Raw genomic sequence first — 21,388 nt, forward strand, 5'->3', positions numbered from 1 at the left:
CAGTGTCTGAGGTTGAGACAGCATGGACTCCTGTTAGCCCTAGGCCGAGGTGGGGAAACCAATCGAGCCCCAATAAGGTGGGTAGATTGCCGTTAACTACCACTAGAGGTAGGTGGCCTTTAAAAGCTCTAAAACTGACAAAGAACTTGCCTCTGCCGATCACGGAATGGCCTTCCCTGGTAGTCCTTCAGACCGAACTGGCATCTCTGAAGCCGGGTAGTAGATAGGCTGGGGTGGAGTCTCTTGAGGGTGTTCCACGAGATTATTGAGAGCGCTGACCCTGTGTCAACCTCCATGTGGCACGGTTTACCTTCTAGGGAAACGGAGAGAGAAATTTTACTAACAATGTGGCAAGTACGCCTGGCGAGGCAGTGCGTGCGACAGTTTAATACTTGCCTCTGTGGTCCCAAGTGCGAGGACGGGGTCTGTGTGCAGCGCTTTGGGGGCTTGGCAGACTCTCGCGATGTGCCCCCTCTTATGGCAGTTGTTGCAGGTGGCTCCTTTAAATTTGCAGGTGGCCCTTTGATGCGATCCCCACAGGCTAGGCACAGTGTGATGTGCTTGGGTGGACCGGTGTTTTCTTGTTTGGCCCCTATCTGCGACCGTCTGTCGCTGTCGAGGCGGTGGACGCGTTTTCATCGTTGTGGGTTTCATCTGCTTCCACCTCTTCGGAGTGGACTGGGAACGATGCCAGCTTGGCACTTGGGCCCTGAATTTCGGTGGCTGAGTTCGTTGCTAGCTCGGCTGCTAGGGCCTCCTCGACCGCTTGTGCGAGGTTGAGGTCTTTTTTTGCTAGCAGGCGCCTCTGTAGGTTGAGATCCTTGACCCCACAAACTAATTGATCGAGGAGCATGTCCTCCAGGTATGTTCCAAACCCGCAGTGCAGGGCTGCTGTTCTGAGGGCGGCCATATATTGATTGATGGTCTCCTTACTCGATTGCTTCCTCATACGGAACGTGAACCTCCTGGCGATTTGTGAAGGCCTGGGAGCATAGTGGTTAGTGAGGATCTCGAGCAACTCGGACCACGGAATGTTTTTCAACTCTCTCGGCGCCACGAGTGCGGCGGCGGTATCGTAAACGGTGGCTCCACAGTAGATTAGGAAATAGGATTTTTCCGATGCTCTCCCGCATCCGCCAGGCCGACCGCATCGATGTAATGATTGAAGCGGTTCTTATCGATTCCCACTTCTCTTCGTCTGGTTTGAACGCCGGGAATACTGGGTTGGAACTCATGGTGCTGGAACGGCTGGGCTACCTGCGGAAAAAAATCTCTGGGACAACAGGCGCCGTGGGTTACTAGTGATATCAGCTCTGGAGAGGTTTTTGCTACCCTCTTTCTCTCTCTGGGTTACCACGTTGGCTGTTAGCCGTTGGAGGTGTCTCGATTTGCGCCAAAATGGGCGTTAGTGACTTCCTACAGCGCTGTGCTGTGTCTCATACTGGCTCGAAATTCAAATGACACCCGTTTGAATTTCGCGCCAAATACAGAGCGGCTGCGGTCTCGCAGCGCTTCACTTTCCCTGCAGCGGGCTAACAAGCTGCCACAGACGCTTCTAACTTTTGAACCAGACCGCTTTCTCTGGCTGCGGATCAGCGTTGCTCTTTTTGATTGCTCGTTTTGTTGGCTGACCGCTCTCTCTGGCTGCGGATCAGCGTTTCTTTATCGCCAGCCGATCGCTCTCTCTGGGCTGCGGATCGGTGGCTAGTGACTCAGCGGTTGCATGGTGCTTCTGGTAGCCATCCCACCTTCGCCGCCAGTGTTAAGTTTGAGCAATGAGAGGCTGAACCAGAGCATGAGTGCAACAATACTTTATTTTACAATAAAGGGCTGACCGTGCTTGCCAAGCCTGGAACTGGCTCGCAGCAATCAGCAACCGGTTGGACCCCGCAGCCTGCTTTATAGCTGGCTGCTGGGGAGAACCAACCAATGGGAATGGGGGAATAACGCCCACATAAAGTGAGTGGACCTGAGTGAGAACTCCTTGAGTCCTCAGGACACAACAGATGTGTACATGTTTTATGCGTTCACTGAATCATTTATTTCTTAAAATGCATGTTTACAAATGTGTATTGATTAATAGTTTTGTTTAAATTTTCTCAAGATGCTTTTCATTTCTGCTTATTTCTTTTCTCAATTTCCTGTTTTCCTCTTTCTGAATGTAGGGAGAGACTGGTGGATGAATTCAATACTACTGGGGAACTATTAGTAGATTTGGGGTCTGACCAAACATCTTGTCACAATCCATTTAATGGTGGATATTACCCAGTACAGCTAAACTTTAGGGATGCCAACCAACTCATGTCCAGTGATCCCATAAAATTCCAAGCTCTTGTAAAAGAAAGGTATGGCAATCATTTTCATGTTTTATTTTGGTAAAGTCTTAAAATGTCTTTTGGTTCTTTTAGAAGATTGGAGTGCTAGGTTTTGGACAGAAAAGATTCATTTTTTAATAAGAGTCAGGAAATCATTCTGCCAAAATCTAGTTATAAACTCTAGACTTCTTGCCACCTTCTCATTAATGAAATCTTGGCTTGTGGGAAGTTTGCAGTGGAGATGTCAATGGAGAAATGGTCAGTCCCCCCTGTATTCACGCTGTGCTAGCCACTTGTGTGCTTCCTCACACACTCCCCCACCTGGCAGCATTCATTTAGTTGCCTGCTGGGAAGGAAAGGGAAGGGGAGAGGAGGGGGAGAGTGAGGGAGAAGGAAGGATGGATGGATGGAAGGAAGGAAGGAAGGAAGGAAGGAAGGAAGGAAGGAAGGAAGGAAGGAAGGAAGGAAGGAAGGAAAAGCTTTCCAACCCTCTCAACAAGTGCCCAACAAAAAAAAAACTTAATGGAGTAGTCAATAGGAAGTCAGAAATTGAACCTATTCCCCTGAATGTTTGCCTACCAATTGTCATTCTGTTTCTCTAGTTAAACAAGGAAATATCTGTGAAACCTAATGGGGCACTAGTTGTCTAAAGGGGACTGGGTAATTTAAAGAAAAAAATGGAGTCCTTAGTATTTTCTGAACTTGGTTGAAGAATGTGGATGAGAACTGCTATATGTTTCTTTGTGCCAACATTCCTATTCCTTGTTGCAACATTACTATTGAAATCTGGAGTTTCTTCTTTTTAGTAAAAAAAAAAAAAATTCAAAAGGTTATTTATTTCAGTAGTGAAATCTGAACCCAGATTTCTCATCTTCCACATTTACTTAGTAAACTATTTTCTCTCATATAGTGTCCCATAGTTCAAATTGGAGTGTTTTTTTAAATGATAAAAGATATTGTCAAAAAAAAAGTTCCATAGTTTTTTTGTTCTTTCAGTCTTAGAAGACAAGTAGCTGCCATCAACAAGCTGTCCGATCAAGGAATGTTTTTTTGGGATTATGGCAATGCTTTCCTTCTAGAAGCCCAGAGAGCTGGTAAGGAGAGCATATCTTCCCTTTTTCTGGCATGAAAAGTGCATCGCATAATTTCTACATGGCAGCCGGCATTTTGTATTACTCTTGTGTACTGTATATGATAATTTCATGACCAGAACAACCATTAATTCACTAAATACAGAAGTACTTCTCTGCAGGATTGTTACAAATTCTTGTTCAATCCTGTTCCCCACCCAGCTCTGTTTATAGTCAGCGCTTATCCAGTCCTATTTTATTCAACTGCTGTTTTGTTGGGTGTTGCATTTCCTTTTCACTGAACATTTGCCTTTAAATTCTTTGGAAGGTGCTGATGTTGCAAAAAGAGGAGGCAGCAAAGGAGAATTCCGGTACCCTTCCTATGTTCAGCACATTATGGGGTATGTACAAGAGGAAAATATGAAACATCAATCCTTTTTTTATCTAGAAAGGAATGTGTCTGGGGACAGGGATGGGAAAAAGGAAGACCCTAAAGAGCTGCCAGATGTGAGCTTTCTTTCTCTTAAATCACATTGGCTCAATTGCCTTGTGGGAGCTAAAGGCTATAAACTGAATTCTAAGTGCTGCATATCATGAATATTTTGGGAAGTTGTGCGAGAAATCTGAGCTAGAGAAAAGTAATGTGACAGTTATAGTAATAATGATCCAAATGTCTATGTGATAAACCCACATGTTTTTTCTCACTCAGGCTTGGTGAAATATGACCAATATATTTATCTGGGTACCAACTTCTGCATTGCTAGATATCTATCCCACTTCCCCATGATATCCATACCTTTGCATCTGCAGGACTAACCTGGAGGATGCACTGGCAGGCCCTTTCAACTCACCATTGAATGAATCTTTATTACAGCCAAAGACCAGAGATAAAAGGTGTAAACAAAGTTAAATACAAGTACAATAATTACAAGCAATTGTAATAGTTGATATTAAAAGTACATTACAACTGAATTCCTGTTACTTTGGCACAACAATGACTAGTAAACTCAAGTGGCCAAATAGCCATAGATACATTGCTTATGTCTGCAAGTAAAGCTTTATTTAAAGTTCTAAAATAGGGATTCAAAGAGCTTTGTGTTTGGTTTAGTCTGTTCGAAATAGCTGAAATTCTTCTATCCTTGGTTAATGAAAGAAAAGCATTGCGAACCATAAGTATAAATAAAACAGGAATTTAAGCTATCTTTTCAATATTTAACTGTGTTTTCTTCCCAGAGATATTTTTTCTATGGGATTTGGCCCATTTCGGTGGGTTTGTACCTCTGGTGACCCAGAAGACTTGGCAATCACTGATTTTATATCTACAACAGTGCTTGAGGAACTTATACACCAAGGAGGTGAGACATGTTGTCTTCTAGCTACAGAGGGCGAGCATGAGAAAAATAATTTGCAGTTAATTATACTTTATAATTTAAACTTTAACTATCAAATTATACTTTTTGAGGAATTAAAAGCTTTTTTTCTCATATGTGCTATGTGGAAAAATTGTACTTGCTCAACATTATCTCTATCGTATGTCCTGTAACATACATGCATATATGGTTATCATTACCAATGGAACTTCCTTGCATGTGACTATTATTACTGTGGACTCAAACTTCTTCAGGCTGTTACCTGAATATATTTTATTCAGCACTGCATATATTTTAATATTTTGGCCAAGGGATATATAAAATCTCATTCATTCATTCATTCATTCATCCATCCATCCATCTATCCATCCATCCATTCATATATTCATCAAATTTAGCAAATCATGCAAAAGGCTTGGTGACTATATAGGCATATCCTTACAAATTACTTGGCAAGCAATTTGCCACTATCTTCTTCTGGGATGTTTCCACAACTTGGATGGATTTGAACTGGAAAAATAAATTGTGATTGGCCTTGCCCTCCACAGCATTCATGTTATAACAAGCATCTGGGCACTGTTTTAGTGTAGCATCTATAAGCACTTTCAGAATGTCCATGTAGGCCAAAGATGACACAAGACCAGGTCTATGGAAGTCTACAGAGGGATATTTAGGAGTTCTAGGACACAACTTCAAATCTTCATGGAACATGAATAGATTAATCTATCAGCCAATAGCATGGTTGAGTGCTTTCCATTATATTACATCTTACCTTCATTTTTTTACAAGTATTCAATGTCTTACAGGAAGGAGTTCAGGAAAGACTGCTAAGATAAATTTAAAGATAGGAAAGTTGGTTCCCAGAGAGATTAGAAAAATGTACTATAAAGAACTATTTGCAAGCATTCTTGTTATCAACAAGGAGACCTGCCTCTGTCTAATCATGGAAATATATTGGTTCTAAACTGAAAATAGTTCACTTGATCATTATTCCATCCTGATCATGAATCTTGTTAAAAAAAATTCTGTGAGAATCATGCTTGGACAAGAACTACTTTCAGTTAGAGGCAGTAGCCATAGAATTTGGTACCATATCTGGTAGTCTTCCCAGACAGGAATTCTCCTTGGCCTTTCTGAAGAATTTCAGATTGAATGTAGGACCTTTTCTACACAAAATCTGAGAACTAGGCCTTCTGAAAGGTATAGACAACCTTATGCTCGTATGGCACTGTAGCAATTTGCAGGTTCCTTTCTGCAAATTGAATGCTAGCATTAAGACAGCATCCACTTAACTGAGGACTGGGGTGTTCCATGATGTCAAATATTATGAAAGGTGAGCTATTCTTATTCCCAAAGAGCAGAAAATCTTTGAAGTTATGTTATCCAGGTTTGGAAAAGTTGTCTTGCATTTCCCACCATTCAACCTGGAAAACAGCCCTAAATATTTTTAATACATGGTAAATTTAGATAAGTTATTCATTCCATAATAAAATAACCACTGGAATTAAATACACATATATTTACATTCCAGCTGACTGAAGCAGATTTGGTGGCAATTTAATTACTGGATTTGCTGTTACGGTTGGCAGAGAAATGAGCAACAGAAATTTAGACAGAAAGGATAGCTGAACTTCATTGGAAAGTTGCCTGTTATTCTTTCTTAGAATACCTCCTGACCTCTTTGTTACTTAGTGTTCTGCTTGTGGTTTCTCACTTTCCCATGTACTAATCTTACTTTAAATATAGTAATGTAATGATAAATCTGTTCTATATATTTGCATTCTTGTAAACCTGCACATCTGATTGGCTATACGCACAGCAACCGGATTGGTCGAGCGTGCAGCACTAATTGGCCGTTACGAAGCAACCGCGATTGGCCGAGCCGATCGCGGGTGATTCGAAATGCTGTCATTGGCCGTGACTCCCAGCACCAGTTCAATATAACCCGCCGCACACTCAGCCGGCGGCCAGATTCAACTTAATAAAAAGAGCTTAAACCAGTCACTGCCTTGCGTCTCTTCTTGGAACCGATCGACCGACCTAACACTGGTGACGAAGGTGGGATGCTGAAGCAAGACCCACATCGCACGTGGCACACAGAAAGGCGACCGGCAACATGGCCAGCAGCACTGCGCCACCCGCACCCTTCAACCAAGCTGCTGAGGACTGGGAATCCTACATCGATAGATTCCTCGTGTTCTTAGAAAGCAGCAACTTGAAAGACGCAAATGGGCAGAAGAAGAGGGCCGTATTCCTGACCCACTGCGGGCCCGCAGTGTTCAAGATGGCGAAGGCCCTCGCCAAACCCGTCGATGTAAAGGCGATGGACTGGGCTGACCTCGAGCCTTTACTGCGAAGCCACTATGCACCTGCTGTGCCCACCCTCATCCACCGGCACGATTTCTACCGGTGGGATCAGAGGGAGGGCGAGAGCATCAGTGACTTCATGGCTGATCTACGGGACCTCGGGAGCCTGTGCGGGTTCATCGACCTGGACAAAGCCCTGCGAGACCGTGTCGTCCTCGGCCTCAAAGACCCCGTCCTACAAAGCCGGCTCATCGCGAGGGGCGACATATCCCTCACCGACGCCCTCGCCGAGGCCACGGCAGCGGAGGCAACAAAGAAATCGGCTGCCCGAATGCAGCAAACAAGCACCACAGATCGCCCCGCTACAGCCGAGATGACCCCGACCCCCGAGAGGCAGACCGAGACCAGCCGCTGAGCAACCACCTCCACACATCATGGCGATCTCGACTCCCTCACCGACTCCAAGGACAAAGAGGAAGACATCCACTGGCTCCAGATGGAACGAGACCGACGCGAGCGGCGAAGCCGTAAGTCAAGGTTCCAATGCGCCGGGTGCGGCAGCGATCATCCACGGTCGGAATGCCGTTTCCTTGACGCAATATGCCAGCACTGCAACAAACGGGGCCACATCGCCAAAGTGTGCTGGTTCAAACAGAACCACAGCCCCTGGCGTTGAGACAGCAGCCGGCAGAGATGAGATGGCACCCCCCCTGAGGAACAGAGACCGAAACACCGAGAGCCGATGGAGCCAGGAAGGAAGAAACAGGGATTTCAACGAGGCCCAACAACGAGAAGAAACCCACCAGACGGTCGTTATCGGCCATTCTTCAAACTGGGATGGCCGGAAGGTCCACGTGGAGGTGGGCATTGAAGACCGAGCATGCAAAATGGAGGTGGATTCCAGATCCTACCTCTCCATGGTCGCATGGTGGGAAATCAACTGTTTGGTGCCAACCATCCATCGGCATGAGCTGGAGAGCCAGAAACTCATCCTCAAGGACTACCAGGGGAACCGCATCCCCATGGTAGGAATCGGACATTTTAAAATTACTTTCAAGGGGCGCATCGAGATACTCCCCTTAACCATCATGGAGAAGGACCGCCCTAGCCTCTTGGGACTACCATGGTTTGTGCCACTGGGCATAGAGGTGACGGGCACCAACCACATCGCCGAGACGGACTGGGAGGAGCAGCTCGCAAAGGACTTTCCAGGAGGTTTTCGACAGCAGCGTAGGCAAGTACTGAGGGGCCCCGATAATCTTCAACCTAGACCCTAGCATTGCCCCAATCCGCCTCAAACCCCGGCGAGTACCCTTTGTACTCAGACCCAAGATCGACGAGCAATTAAATAAGCTCATCGAACAAGGAGTACTTGAGCCAACGGACCATGCCAGGTGGGACACCCCCATAGTCACCCCGGTAAAACCAGACGGATCAGTGAGAATTTGTGGTGACTATAAGGCCACCCTCAACTGCGCGCTGCAACAAACCGCTTACCTCGTCCCAGTGGTACAGCACCTTCTGGGGGGAGGCAAGATTTTCGCCAAACTGGACCTGGCACAAGCTTATCAGCAACTGCCAGTCGACGAGGAAACTGCAGAGGCACAGACCATAGTCACCCACTGCGGGGCTTTCCGCTGCAAGAGGCTCTAGTTCGGAGTCAGCTTAGCCCTGGGGATTTTCCAAAGTTTAATGGAGAGGCTACTCCAAGGCATCAAGGGGGTAGTGCCCTATTTTGACGATGTGTTGGTGTCAGCGGCTGACCAAAAACAACTGGAAAGCCACCTGAGGGAGGTGCTTCAAAGGTTCAAAGACACAGGGCTAAAAGTCAAGAAAGAGAAATGCCAGCTGCGCACAGAAAGAGTCGAGTTCCTAGGGTACCTCCTAGACCAGCATGGGATCCACCCAACAGAAAAAAAAATCAGGGCCATCAAGGAAGCCCCTAGACCAAGAAATAAAACCGAATTGCAGGCGTTTCTGGGGTTGATTAACCTCTATAATGTTTTCCTGCCCCAAAAGGCAACCGCGGCGGAACCGTTGCATAGGCAGCTCGACAAGACAGCCACCTGGAACTGGGGAAGGTGAGAGAAAAATGCATTCAACCGAACAAAAGACCTACTCACATCGGACGCTGTTCTCATCCAATACAGCGAGACATTACCACTAACAGTAACATTGATGCATCACCTTTTGGCATCGGGGCCACACTCTCGCTGATGGAAAGGAAGCACCCATCGCTTTCTTTTCCAGAACCCTCTCAAAACCGGAAAGGAATTACAGCCAGCTGGACAAGGAGGCTCTGGCAATCGTCGCGGCCGTAAAGAAGTTCCACGAGTACCTTTACGGCAGGACCTTCTCCATAATCACAGACCACAAACCGCTGCTCGGGATCCTGGCAGGGGACAAGGCCACCCCGAACATCCTATCGCCGAGGATGACAAGGTGGTCTGAATTCCTCGCCGCCTACAATTACCGGCTAGACCATCGCCCCGGTAAGTCAATCTCACACGCAGATGCGTTGAGCCGCACTCTGCTACCCGACCTGGACGCTGACCCAGCACCCGCCATGTCCACTCTGAGTATAGAGATCTTACCCAATCTCCCCCTAACCGCGTCAGACATTGCCCAGGAAACCAATAAAGACAAACGTCTGGCGCAGGTTTTAAACTGGGTGGAGAAAGGGTGGCCGGAAAAGGATGATGATGACCAGTTCAGAACCTTCCAGAGCCACCAAACAGAACTCTTTACACAAAAGGGCTGCGTACTATGGGGGGACAGGATCGTAATCCCAGAAAAACTAAGAAAAGAGTCTTGGACATGCTGAACGAAGGGCACTGAGGCATCGTCAGAACAAAAGCCCTGGCCAGAAGTCACGCCTGGTGGCCAGAGATGGACAAGGAGATCGAAACCTGGGTGGCATTCTGCAAGCAATGCCAAGAATCCAGGCTGAGCCCTCCCGTCGCCGCAAACCTGGAATGGGAAACCCCCAGAGGGCCATGGTCCAGGATTCATATAGATTTCGCTGGACCTACCAAAGGACACACGTTCCTGGTGACAGTAGACGCTTACTCCAACTGGTTGGAGGTAAGCAACATGAGAACAACCACCACAGAAGCCGCCATCAAGGAACTCAACAAGCTATTCTCAACCCATGGCCTCCCAGATGTAATTGTATCTGACAACGGGCCCCAGTTCACCGCGCTGCCCTTCGAAAGATTCCTGGCGGAATGGGGGATACAGCACGCTCTGACAGCGCCAGCTCATCCAGCGGCGAATGGGAGGGAGGGACGAATGGTCCAATTTACAAAAAAGACAATTCAAAAAATCGAAACCGGGGAAATACAGGACAAAATCAAGAGGATGCTATTCATACAACACATAACCCCGAACACAACGACGAACAAGAGCCCGGCAGAGCTGCTTATGGGGAGAAAACTGCGATCACCACTTGACCGGCTGCACCCCACATACAACCCAGAAAAACCCTCTGGTTCCTCCAGCAAGCACCGAATGTTCACACCAGGAGACGCGGTATACGCAAAGAACTTCACAGGGGACCCACTCTGGATACCGGCAACGATAACCCAGGTAATGGGTCCCCGCTCGTACCGGTTACTAACGAACGACAGGTGAGCATGGAAATGACACATCGATCAGCTAAGATCGAGAACCACCGCGGGAAATACAACCGACATGCAATCTCACAGAAATAGAGAACCAGGAGCAGAGCGGGAACACCAAAGCACCAACCAAGAGGGGAGGGAAAACAAAACAAACAACCCCGAAAAACAAAACAAACAACCCCAGCAAAAAAGAAACCAGGAATACTCACCAACCGAAGCACTAGGAGACGACCCACTCGTAGCCTCGCCTGGAAGAAGCAGCCAAGCCAGCTCGACCAGCCCAGGGAGCCCAAGCGGGAGCAGCGAAGCCAGCAGCTCGACCAGCCCAGGTAGACCAGGAGGGAGCTGCGGCGAGAGGCCCAACTCATCCTTCCAGACAGTTCCATCAACGAGGCAGAGAGCAACACAGACCCCAACCGAACCAGCCGGCGGCCAAGAGACAACTAACCTGCGCAGGTCCAGTAGGCAAGTACGGAGCCCCGCCTACTTACGGGACTACGTCACATAGGACCGAACCAAGAGGGGAGGGGTGTTCTGTATATATATTTGCATTCTTGTAAACCTGCATATCTGATTGGCTATACACACAGCAACCGGATTGGTTGAGCACGCGGCACTGATTGGCCGTTACGAAGCAACCGCGATTGGCTGAGCCGATCGCGGGTGATTCGAACGGCTGTCATTGGCCGCGACGCCCAGCACCAGTTCAATATAAGCCACCGCACACTCAGCCGGCGGCCAGATTCAACTTAATAAAAAGAGCTTAAACCAGTCACTGCCTTGCGTCTCTTCTTGGGACCGATCGATCGACCGACCTAACAAAATCAGATTCAGAGTAAGGTACTTTGTAGAAGATGTAATGCTTTGCCACCATTCTGGCCTATAGTATACCCCATATTTATTAGAAATTGGTCATAATATGGCAACAACTATACTGGTGGTCAAGGAAACAGAGAGTGACTTATTATTATGTCCTTAATGCTAAGAGGCTGAGACTTCAATTTTTATTTGAGTTAAATAATGCCTATTGCAAGAGCAAACAAGTGAATGGGAAGAACTAACAGGAGTTTTGCTGAGGGAATTCCATCAGGAGGAAGGGAAGAGTGTGGCTAGAGAAACTGTGTATTTTGAAGGATTATGTGTTGAGCTATGAGGATAAAGATAATCTCCAGAGTAGCTGCTGGTTGTAAGGGGTTTAACCTGACAGCTGCTAAACGCTCATTGTGAGTGATTGGGTGACCGTTTATTACTGAGTAAAGAAAATGTTAAGAGGAACAGCTTACATTCTGCCTATTCACCTGCCCTCCCTGGTTACCTGATGGAATACATAGCTTTTTGTTGAAGATTGAATCAAAAGAGCAGTAGCCCTAATACAGTGTCTCCCATTCCCAGTCACCCATCCCAAGCCAGTCCAGATGGATTTCATGATTGATGATTTTGAAAGTTGCTGAGAGATCGTGGAGGGCCAGATAGAAACATGATCAGGAAACATCTATCCTGGGATTTTGAACTAGCCAATTCTCTGGTCAAACTCTTATTAATTATCTTTGAGAAATCTCAGAGTACTGGTGAAATACCAGAGAATGATAGCAGAGCAAATGTCTGTGTGTTCAAAAGGGGAAAAATAGATCCAGGAAATTGCAGAGCAGTGAGTTTTCCGTCAATATCTGAGAAGATTCTAGAACAGTTCGCAAAGTTTTGTAAAGTTTCATAACATAAAAATATGTATGTGATCACTTTGAAAACAATGCAATAATGCAACTTTAAGTAGCATCAACACAAGTATAATTTCCAGATCATGGGAAATATTTGAGCGGATTTCATTGTGAGTACTGTATCCAGTTTTTGGTCACATTTTTTAAAAGATTCAGAGAAATTGAACACAACAGCCACAGCAACAAAAATGATAAAAGAATTAGGAACATAGCTCTCTGAAGAGAGATTGGGGGAGTTGGATAAGTTTATCCTTTAGAAATTATTGCTTGGTGGGTTTATTATAATGCTCTTCACGTTCCTGAAAGAATGTTATAGAGAAGAAAGTCAAGACTTGTTCTCTAGTGCAGGACATGAAATAATGGATATAATTCACATAATTCATAGGAAAGCAGATTATGATTATCCAGAGAGGTGGTGTATTCCCCTTTGTTGGATGTTTTCAAGTGGAGACAAAGACAACCATCTATATGCACTGATTTAATTCACTGAGCATGTAATCAAGTGGCCTAATGGTCACCCCCACTGTATGATTTTCTGATTCTAAGTAGTCATTTTAATGTTGTTGAATTACATCAACTGTGTGTGAACTTACCTTAGGGTACATGTATGGGTATAAGTTTGCGTATCTATATGGACAGAATGGACACTGTGCTTGACCATGGAGAATCAATTGTGAACCAATTCATAACCCTCTGTCTTATCAAGGAGAAATGTAAAGTATATAATAGGAATAACAAGTAAAAAGTTAGACACCTCACAATTCAGTCAAGATCTTCTGAATTGTCTTTTATGTGTTTGAAAACCCTTTCATTCTTGATAACAGGATGTGCAGAAAGACATTTGCTAACCCTTTGCTATGATTCTTCTTACCGGTTTCTCAGTGACCACTGAAGCACTGGCATGAGGGTTGTTGTTGCTGCATGTGGGAAGATGGAGACCATAGTGGTCCTTTTAATTTCAGATCACATTTTAGAATTCAAAATCAGCTGCTTGGAAATTAGCCAGCATGTCAAACCTGCCCTACTAATGGACAAAATAGTTGCTCTGGAAGAACCAGAATACGTGCTAAAACAGTTTCCCTAGACCAGTGCCCCCCCCCGCAACTTTTGGGCACCAGGGACTGGTTAAATGGAGAGAGTTTTGCACGGACCAGAGGGAGCGTGGTTTAGTGTGCTGCCTGCATCCTCTGAGTGAGGCTTTACTTGTTTGCATGGCCTGGGGATTAGGGACTCCTGCCCTAGACCAGTGCGCTTGCATCCCCAAAATGCAATACATGCATGTCCCCCATGCATGTGCCCTACCCCCATGCATGAGCCCCCATGCATGCGTGCACACACCTATGGATGTGTGTGTGTCTCCTATGCTTGTGCGCATCATGCATCTCCCATGCATGAGTGTACATCTCCCATCTCCCATCTACCCCGCACATGCGTATCTATCCCCTGCATATGTACCCTATGCATGTGCCCCACCCCTGCACCCAAAGACCAGCTGGCCAGTGGGAGGCACGTGCGCATGTGTAGCAGAGCTGAACTGGGGCAATGGCATGCATGCCATAGGTTCCCCATCAAGACCGTGGCTCTAATGGGAGTGCAGTGATGCTAAATGGTTTAAAGGGAGGAATGTACTCCCTGTCCTGGGTATATTTAGATGGACTTGGATGGAGTACAAAATGAAATAGAAAACAAATTTTAAAAAATGATGTTTGGAGTCAACTTCCTTTTTGAGACAGTGTTGATGAGATCACAGTGTGCTTTCAGTATCTTTTATACTCTTAATAAAATCAACAAACAGGAGAGATAACAAAGTAAACTGAGGTAGTAACTTTTTATAGAAGTGAAAGAAAAATGGGTGCAAAATGCAGGCTTGGTAGTTTCTTTATTAAGCAAATCCAAAGTCATCAAAAGTTGGTGTGCAACTATTTGTGTTTCCAGAATTTTTTAATAAAGAAGACTCCAAGCTGCAGCAAGGTGGGAAAAGGAAACAAGGTTAAAATTCATGTCATAAGTCTGCATTTTCTTGTAGGAGTGTGAAAACTATATAAATTAGATTGTCAGGGTTTTCCCAACAATTTCAGTAATTTAGAGAAAAATGTTGAAAGTCCAAAATAGTGGAAGGATGTCAATCTGTCTATGATGGGCAGATGAACTGCAATACTTAGATGCATGAAAAGAGATAAAATCATGAACCATTTTAAAAACATTGCACTTCCCAATAGTAATGAAGAAACAGCAACTTTGCCATATTTTTTTTATTTTACAAACTTTCCTAAAATGTTCTTCTTTGGATATTGTCCAAATATTTGTTGCATATTCAGAAATCCTTTGAAAAATAAGAGATATTAATTGTTTTTCTGATTTTTAACATTGTTTCCATATCTTTTTACAAAGGTTTCTTTCATAAAGTATTGCAAATCCCTTTTATTCTTAATTCAGTACTTACCTTACGGGTACCAAGGACTCCTAATTCATATTCATTAGTGGTATTGTTCTTTTAGGCTTTTAAAGAATTTCACAAATTTCTTTGAAAGAAATAATATTGTCATTTTATATATATTTATTTATAGAAAAATTATATTGCTGCCTACTCACACATGGCGACTCAAGGCGGCTTACAAATATACATGTATGTATGTATGTATGTATGCATGTATGTATGTATGTATATATATATATATAATATTCATTGCAATTACTTTTTTATTTATGCTTTAAAAAATTGTACTGATTTCTACAATACCCAAAGAATGACATTTATTTGATAATTTGAAAATATACATAAATAAGTGTGTCCCATCCCCCATGTCTTTCTTCTTTTTTCCTTTGTCCTATTACAGGTATTCCTTGATTTATGACTGTAATGGAGCCTAGCCATTATGTTCATTAGTCGTGAACTCACAAGTTGCCATGTGACAGGATTCAACTTTGCAACCTTTTTTTTTTTGGGTGAATGCTATGGTGTTAAGGGAACTATGAGGCGCTTTTTTTGCCAGAAACTGGATGTAAATGCCAACTTTTGGCAAATAACATGAATTGTGGTCATGTGACTACAGGGCGCTACAAAGAGGTGTAAATGCAGTCTGGTTGACTAGTGAAATGCAGTCATGTGTCTGCAGGGCGGGGTGGGTGGGGTGATGTTGGAACTTCGGAACTGGGTGGTAAGCAGCTTTTGAGATGTCTGATACAACTTCAAATGGTTGCTAAGCAACCAAGGACTGCCTGTATTCCTGTCAACCTAGATTACAATATATTGAACTGGAATCTGTTTGCAGGAAAATGGCTGATAGATTATTCCCTGTCACTTCATTAATAATCGAACCTCCCTCTCTCCATATTTCTTCATGTGTTTTCTTTTTCCCTTTTAATTCATCGGAAAAAAAATATGAATGGAGAATATTTAAAGAAATAAACTTGAAAGTCATTAGATTCAAATGTAAAATTAATTATGATTTATTCAATCCAAAGTGAATACATATTTTCCGCTCTCGTTTTTCATTTACTGGAATGTACATACTATCTACACCAATATTATATGGGAATTGCTTTAATTAGCATGTCAAATGGTTAATGCTGAAAAACATAAATTGCAATATGTCTACTAAAATATGTCTATAAATTGCAATAGTATCAGCATTTATCTGACAGCTATAAAGACAATTCCAGTTAGTGTTTACACAGTGTAACCTTTTTGATAATGTGGGATAACCATCATGCCATCGTTAAAAGAATCTGATTGAGACTATTTTAAGGAGACACAGATTCAGAGTATTTAATAATAGAAAGACATTGCTGCAGCAAGCCTGAAATATCTTATTATTACGCATTTATCAATGGGTGCATTTTATATTTTTCTTGAATAATATATAAAACTTGATTACATCTGTGCTATCCTTTTCTTGCCTCCCGACAGTGCAGGTTACCTTTATATCTAAAGACAACTAAATATTTTATTCCTTTCTCCTCTGATACTTTGTGTAATATCACTGATTCCTCCTAAAGGCAGGTATTTTCTGCACTGTTTTGTGGATACTTCAGAATCCATTTGTAAACTGGCAGTGGTCTTTTGATACTGCTTTTATGAACCATTTGTGTAATCTTCTCTTGCCTAGCAAATTCTTCTGTGAAGCAGCAATATTATGATAACGTACGCTGGATTCAGGAAGCCAGAAGACATAATTTGGTATGTAAATCCAACTACGATGATTCTTAATTGGAATGCAGTGCCATTATTTCATAATTTTATTCTATTTATTTTTATGATTTTTATCTTGCCATTCTGCCCATAAGGTACTCAAGGCAATTGACAATGTTAAAAGATGCCTTAAAACATTTCTTGAAAGAACATGTAGCAGTTTTATCATCCCAACTCCATTGCGCAGTGGGGCATCCAATCAAAGTCAAGACCCCTTCATGCTTGTCTGTTGAAGCAATTTCCACATACCTTAATCTTTCTATTAATCTCATCTTGACCTACTTCTTGGGCTTAACATTTAAAATGGCTACAGGACCCTCATGGTTATTTTTCTATTTTTTAAAAATATTTTACTCGAAAACCAGATGCCAAGAAGATATGGATATATATATGTGAAACTAGACTTTATAAATAGAAAAGGGTTGGGCAGAAGGCTGCCATCTATAGTCTACTCTAGGTTGAACTGTGAAGATCCTTGGTGCTCTCTGAGTTTTGTGGTTTTCTTTTGTGGTTCACTACCAAACTAGGTAAAATGTTACCTATTTTGATAGTAAAACATCTACAAGAAAAACACCAGGTTCAAAGAGGACCAGGGACCCCATAGTAACTCTAAAGCCTTGTATACAAAATGTCCCTCGTTTGAAACCAGCAGTATTTTTTCAATTAATATTTTTCTTTCTCTGAGTCGCATATTTTTCTGAAGCATTTTTTTCATTAAAATTCGGTAGCTCAGGAAATGAAAATAGCAACGTAGAAGAAAATATTTCTGCTGAGTTTTGAATCAGGAATATTTTGTGCATCAGGCAAGGGTTAGAACTATTATCCTAGTAAGGAACATCTGTTGTCACAGCATCTGCAGCAGATGTTACAGAGGGAAGATGAAAGAAAGGAATTTCTTTCCAGCAGCAGGGGAATTAATCATGGTAGCTTGAACTCTAGACTGAATACCTTGCAAGTATCTCATCCTGGACAGGACTGTCTTAAATTTGGTCTGAAGTATATCAATGAGAACACAGCGTAAAGGTGCTACATAGATATGCCCTATATGTGAACTTTGGATTTTCATGCTGTGCAAATGTCCTATCATTGGCAAGCAATATTAGATTCTACTAGAATGATGGCTACTGTCTCCTTGCTGAGTTTCAGGCCATAGAATTAGCAGTGTCCTTTAGATATCCTGGGCCTGGGACAATAATATTGCCTCACCAGTTTTAACAATGGTAAAATCAGATTCAGACTCTGTGAGTCTGTTTATTCCCTGGAAGCACTCTGAATATTTAATCTGAAGAATTTATAGATTAAAAACTAATTCCAAAGACAACTTTATTCTAATTTGTTTTCATTGCAATCGAGTTCTTGTATGATGAATATACAAAAAAAAATCCTTTAGATGAGTCATTTTTAATACTGGGAGCCAATATGCTTATCTTTCCAGGGAAAAGCCATACAATGCCTTTAGGAAAAAGCCAAAGGCAATTATTGCAAGTTTTTTTTATATTATGGGCAAAAAAATCCTACCTTTTAAAATTCCAGTTCCATCCCTAGTTCAAGATTTTATCTAACAATAATGTGAGGCCTAGTAATAGACTTTGAATCTTGATTTTAAATGGCAAATATATTTAAAGCTAGATATTATGAAAAGTAAATTGAGACAAAATCAAAGGCAGAAATCCTTAATTATGGATATGTGTAAATGGATATGTGTAAGTTCACTGTCTTGCTTTCTTCATTAAACAGACTGGCATTGTCTCTGATCCACATCTGGACTGTGGAGATAAGCCATAGATGTTTCCATTATATTATTTCTATGTTTTAGGTTGTTGGTTCCCAAGCCAGAATTCTGTATTCTGATCAAAAAGGCCGTGTAGCTATTGCAGTGGCTATTAACAAAGGCATTGCTGAAGGAAGAATTAAGGTACAGTTCTTCTGTGTTTTTATTCAACATAACCTGTTAATTTTCGTTGACATGGTAGATTGATTTTGAGATTGAAAAGGTCATACTGAGAGAAATAGAGTAGATGATGGGACAAGAATGTTTCTTATAAAAATGCAAACTATGTAAAGTCAACAGATTTCCAGTAAAATAACAAAGACTAATTATTTGAAATGAGTGTGACTATAATATAATATTAATTGTAGGTTGTAAACATATCCCATGTTGTCAGATCACTGAATAATTTCTTATTGAAAAATATCACCGTATTTCCTAATTTAACGAAGGGAGGTCTTGTGTGCTTCCTGAGTCTTTCATTATACAGATGAGGTGCAGAGCACCAAGACAAAATCCAACCTCTCAATCTACATTTTGCAGCTTCTGAAACTATCAGTTTTCAGGTGTGTGATTTTCCAGATTTTCTGGCACTAAAAATGCAAATATCAGATTGCTGATTTCCCTATTCCCGCAAAACAGAACAATTGATCTCTTCATCTACATGAACAGAATTAGGCCAAGGAGCCTAGTTGATTCCACTCTATTTTTCCCCCCTGTAAATCTGTACTTACTTTTCAGGCACCAGTTGTTCTTAGTCGAGACCACCATGATGTGAGTGGGGCAGACAGTCCTTACCGTGAAACCTCAAATATCTATGACGGTTCTGCATTCTGTGCAGGTTAGCTGAATAGATTGCAAGTATCGTTAGTAAACAGAAGTTCTGTAAGATGAACATCTACATTTCATGCCTATAACTGGTTCACCTTTTGATTTCGTTTCCCATAAAGATTTCATTTCCCATAATGATTGCTTGTAAATCAAACTCCCCAAAACTGCAGCACCTGGGAGAGTAATCCTGGTGTTGGTTTGGAGCAGACCTTTAATCAGGTTCAAGAAGTAGACAGAAAAGGGCATTATTAAAACATGGTCAGGGAGAAATTGCAAGATGAGGTGAAAAAAAGAGTTAAGGGGGTAAAAGGGGAAGGGAAATCTGTATTTGTAACCTGAACTATAGAAAATATTTAGAAAAAAGACACAAAGGAGTTCTCTGCTGGTGATCTTTGGGGCAGAAGGAAACCAGGAAAAAGAGGGATTAAAATGGAATATTTTGAATCCAAGAGTATTCCACACTGTAACATTTATAATAGAGATCAAAGTATGCCTTAATTAAGTGTATCCTGAAGATAACTCTAGAATGGCCAATTTCAAACAATAGCAATAGCTTTTAGGCTTACATAATGCTTTACAACACTCTCTGGACAGTTTACAATGTAAGCATTATTTGCATATTGTCCCCAACAATCTGGATCCTCATTTTATCAACCTCAGAAAGATGGAAGGCTGTCAATCTTGAGCCCCATCAGAAAAAATGGTGTGTGTGCTCATGTTTAACATTTGCTTCTCTGGCTCAATAATGCCCTGACCACTGTGCACAGGGTGTGTGTGTGTGTGAGGGGGGTAGGGGGTAATAGATATATAAAAAAAACCAAGATGGTGATCACAGCAGTATAATCAAAACCCCACCTTTTCATGCAAATTACATCCATTCATGTACAAAATGCCTAGGCCTTTGTTCTGGCCTAGGCTTCCCAAGATTATGAAGCAGACTCCTCGTCCCAATAAAACCCGTTTTATTTAGGTTAAAGTGAATTCCTCTCCAGCAAAATCTCGGCAAACAGTCTTTCATGAGATTACACAACTACAGACCTTTATCAGGCTTGGAGAGTTGCCAGGCTGATATCTTCCAAACACCATGCTGTAGCAGCAATTACCTGGCAAGAAGTCAGGAATAGATAGATCTTCACTCTAATGAATTGAACTAATTGCCTCTTACAAACACCACTCCCCTTTCATTCCTCTTTATTCCCTATGGGAAGGGCCATTTATCATCCACCTGAGCCTTTACTCCCAAGTCAACCCTTATTCCCTTCCCTGGCAACTCTGCGCATGCGCATACTGGGAACAGGTTCCAGCTGTTCTTCTGCCCCACTGATCTCTGATTCTGAAGGCAGCTAATAACTGTCAGGCGGCCTTGGCCCCATCTCTGCCTCTGATGCAGAGCACTCGTCAGAGCCTTCCCCAGATTCCAGGACTGGCTCATGTTCCTCCTCAACCTCCTCACTGTCCAAGTCTGCTGCCAGCGCCACTGGCGGGCTACAACAGCCTTCAATCATGTGGTCATGACCGCCAGCTTGTAGTTTTTGACACACACACACACACATACACACACAGAGAGGCACCAGAGTTTTTTTTTCTGTAGCCTTCTCATCATGATGCTTCTAATAATCAGCATATCTTTCATATGACTGAAACCCAGTTTAAACATTCAGCTATTAACTACCGGTAGTAAGCAGTGGAGAAAGACTTCTTTAATTTGCATTCATTTGAGCAATTCATTTCTCCCGGTTAAACAGGATGTTTCAATTCTAAATAATTAATTCAAATAAATGCAAGAGAGATTTGGGAGAGGCAAAAGGTCTCACGGACTCATTTTTGTTTGTATCAGTGGATATTGGAAGATTTATTTATTTTCTAGATTTGTATCTCCAGGAGCTTATCAGTGTCCTGTTTTCTCAGAAGAGAAGCCCTGTAGACTTTGGATTTTTTTTTTAAATAATGCAAGAGAAAAAGCAATACCTGAATAGAGCTCATGAAGTGCTGAAACAAAACATTTGCCCTCAGTTCTTGAAAGAAAGATATTTCTTAGTCTTACCATTGAATGCTGTTGTCATGTCTTCCTTTTTCTTCCCCAAACAGATATGGCTGTTCAGAATTTTGTAGGAGATGCATTTAGAGGAGCAACCTGGGTTGCCTTACACAATGGTGGTGGTGTTGGCTGGTAAGGAGATTTCGCCTTCAAAGGGAA

General features: G+C 42.7%; 1 protein-coding gene and 2 long non-coding RNA genes across 4 annotated transcripts in view; 2 read left to right on the plus strand and 1 right to left on the minus strand.

Moving 5' to 3' along the window:
- LOC148126838 (uncharacterized) overlaps nt 1–21,388 on the minus strand; it is a 185,219-nt gene that overhangs the window by 147,886 nt on the left and 15,945 nt on the right. The gene's annotated exons all lie outside the window — the stretch shown is intronic.
- LOC148126839 (uncharacterized) overlaps nt 1–21,388 on the plus strand; it is a 400,892-nt gene that overhangs the window by 121,842 nt on the left and 257,662 nt on the right. The window lies entirely within an intron of this gene.
- The window catches only part of UROC1 (urocanate hydratase 1), a 57,580-nt gene that overhangs the window by 27,428 nt on the left and 8,764 nt on the right, over nt 1–21,388 (plus strand). For both annotated transcript variants that reach the window (XM_087923761.1, XM_087923762.1), the window contains 8 exons: nt 2,166–2,345; nt 3,312–3,409; nt 3,714–3,786; nt 4,619–4,740; nt 16,510–16,580; nt 18,409–18,507; nt 19,102–19,201; nt 21,280–21,361. In XM_087923761.1, the coding sequence (XP_087779887.1) occupies nt 2,166–2,345; nt 3,312–3,409; nt 3,714–3,786; nt 4,619–4,740; nt 16,510–16,580; nt 18,409–18,507; nt 19,102–19,201; nt 21,280–21,361 (825 nt within the window). The remainder of the gene's footprint in view (nt 1–2,165; nt 2,346–3,311; nt 3,410–3,713; nt 3,787–4,618; nt 4,741–16,509; nt 16,581–18,408; nt 18,508–19,101; nt 19,202–21,279; nt 21,362–21,388) is intronic.

This window comes from Pseudonaja textilis, chromosome 2 (genome assembly GCF_049901715.1).
Source record: "Pseudonaja textilis isolate UNSWEBS1 chromosome 2, rPseTex1.2, whole genome shotgun sequence".
NCBI classification, from domain to species: domain Eukaryota; kingdom Metazoa; phylum Chordata; class Lepidosauria; order Squamata; family Elapidae; genus Pseudonaja; species Pseudonaja textilis.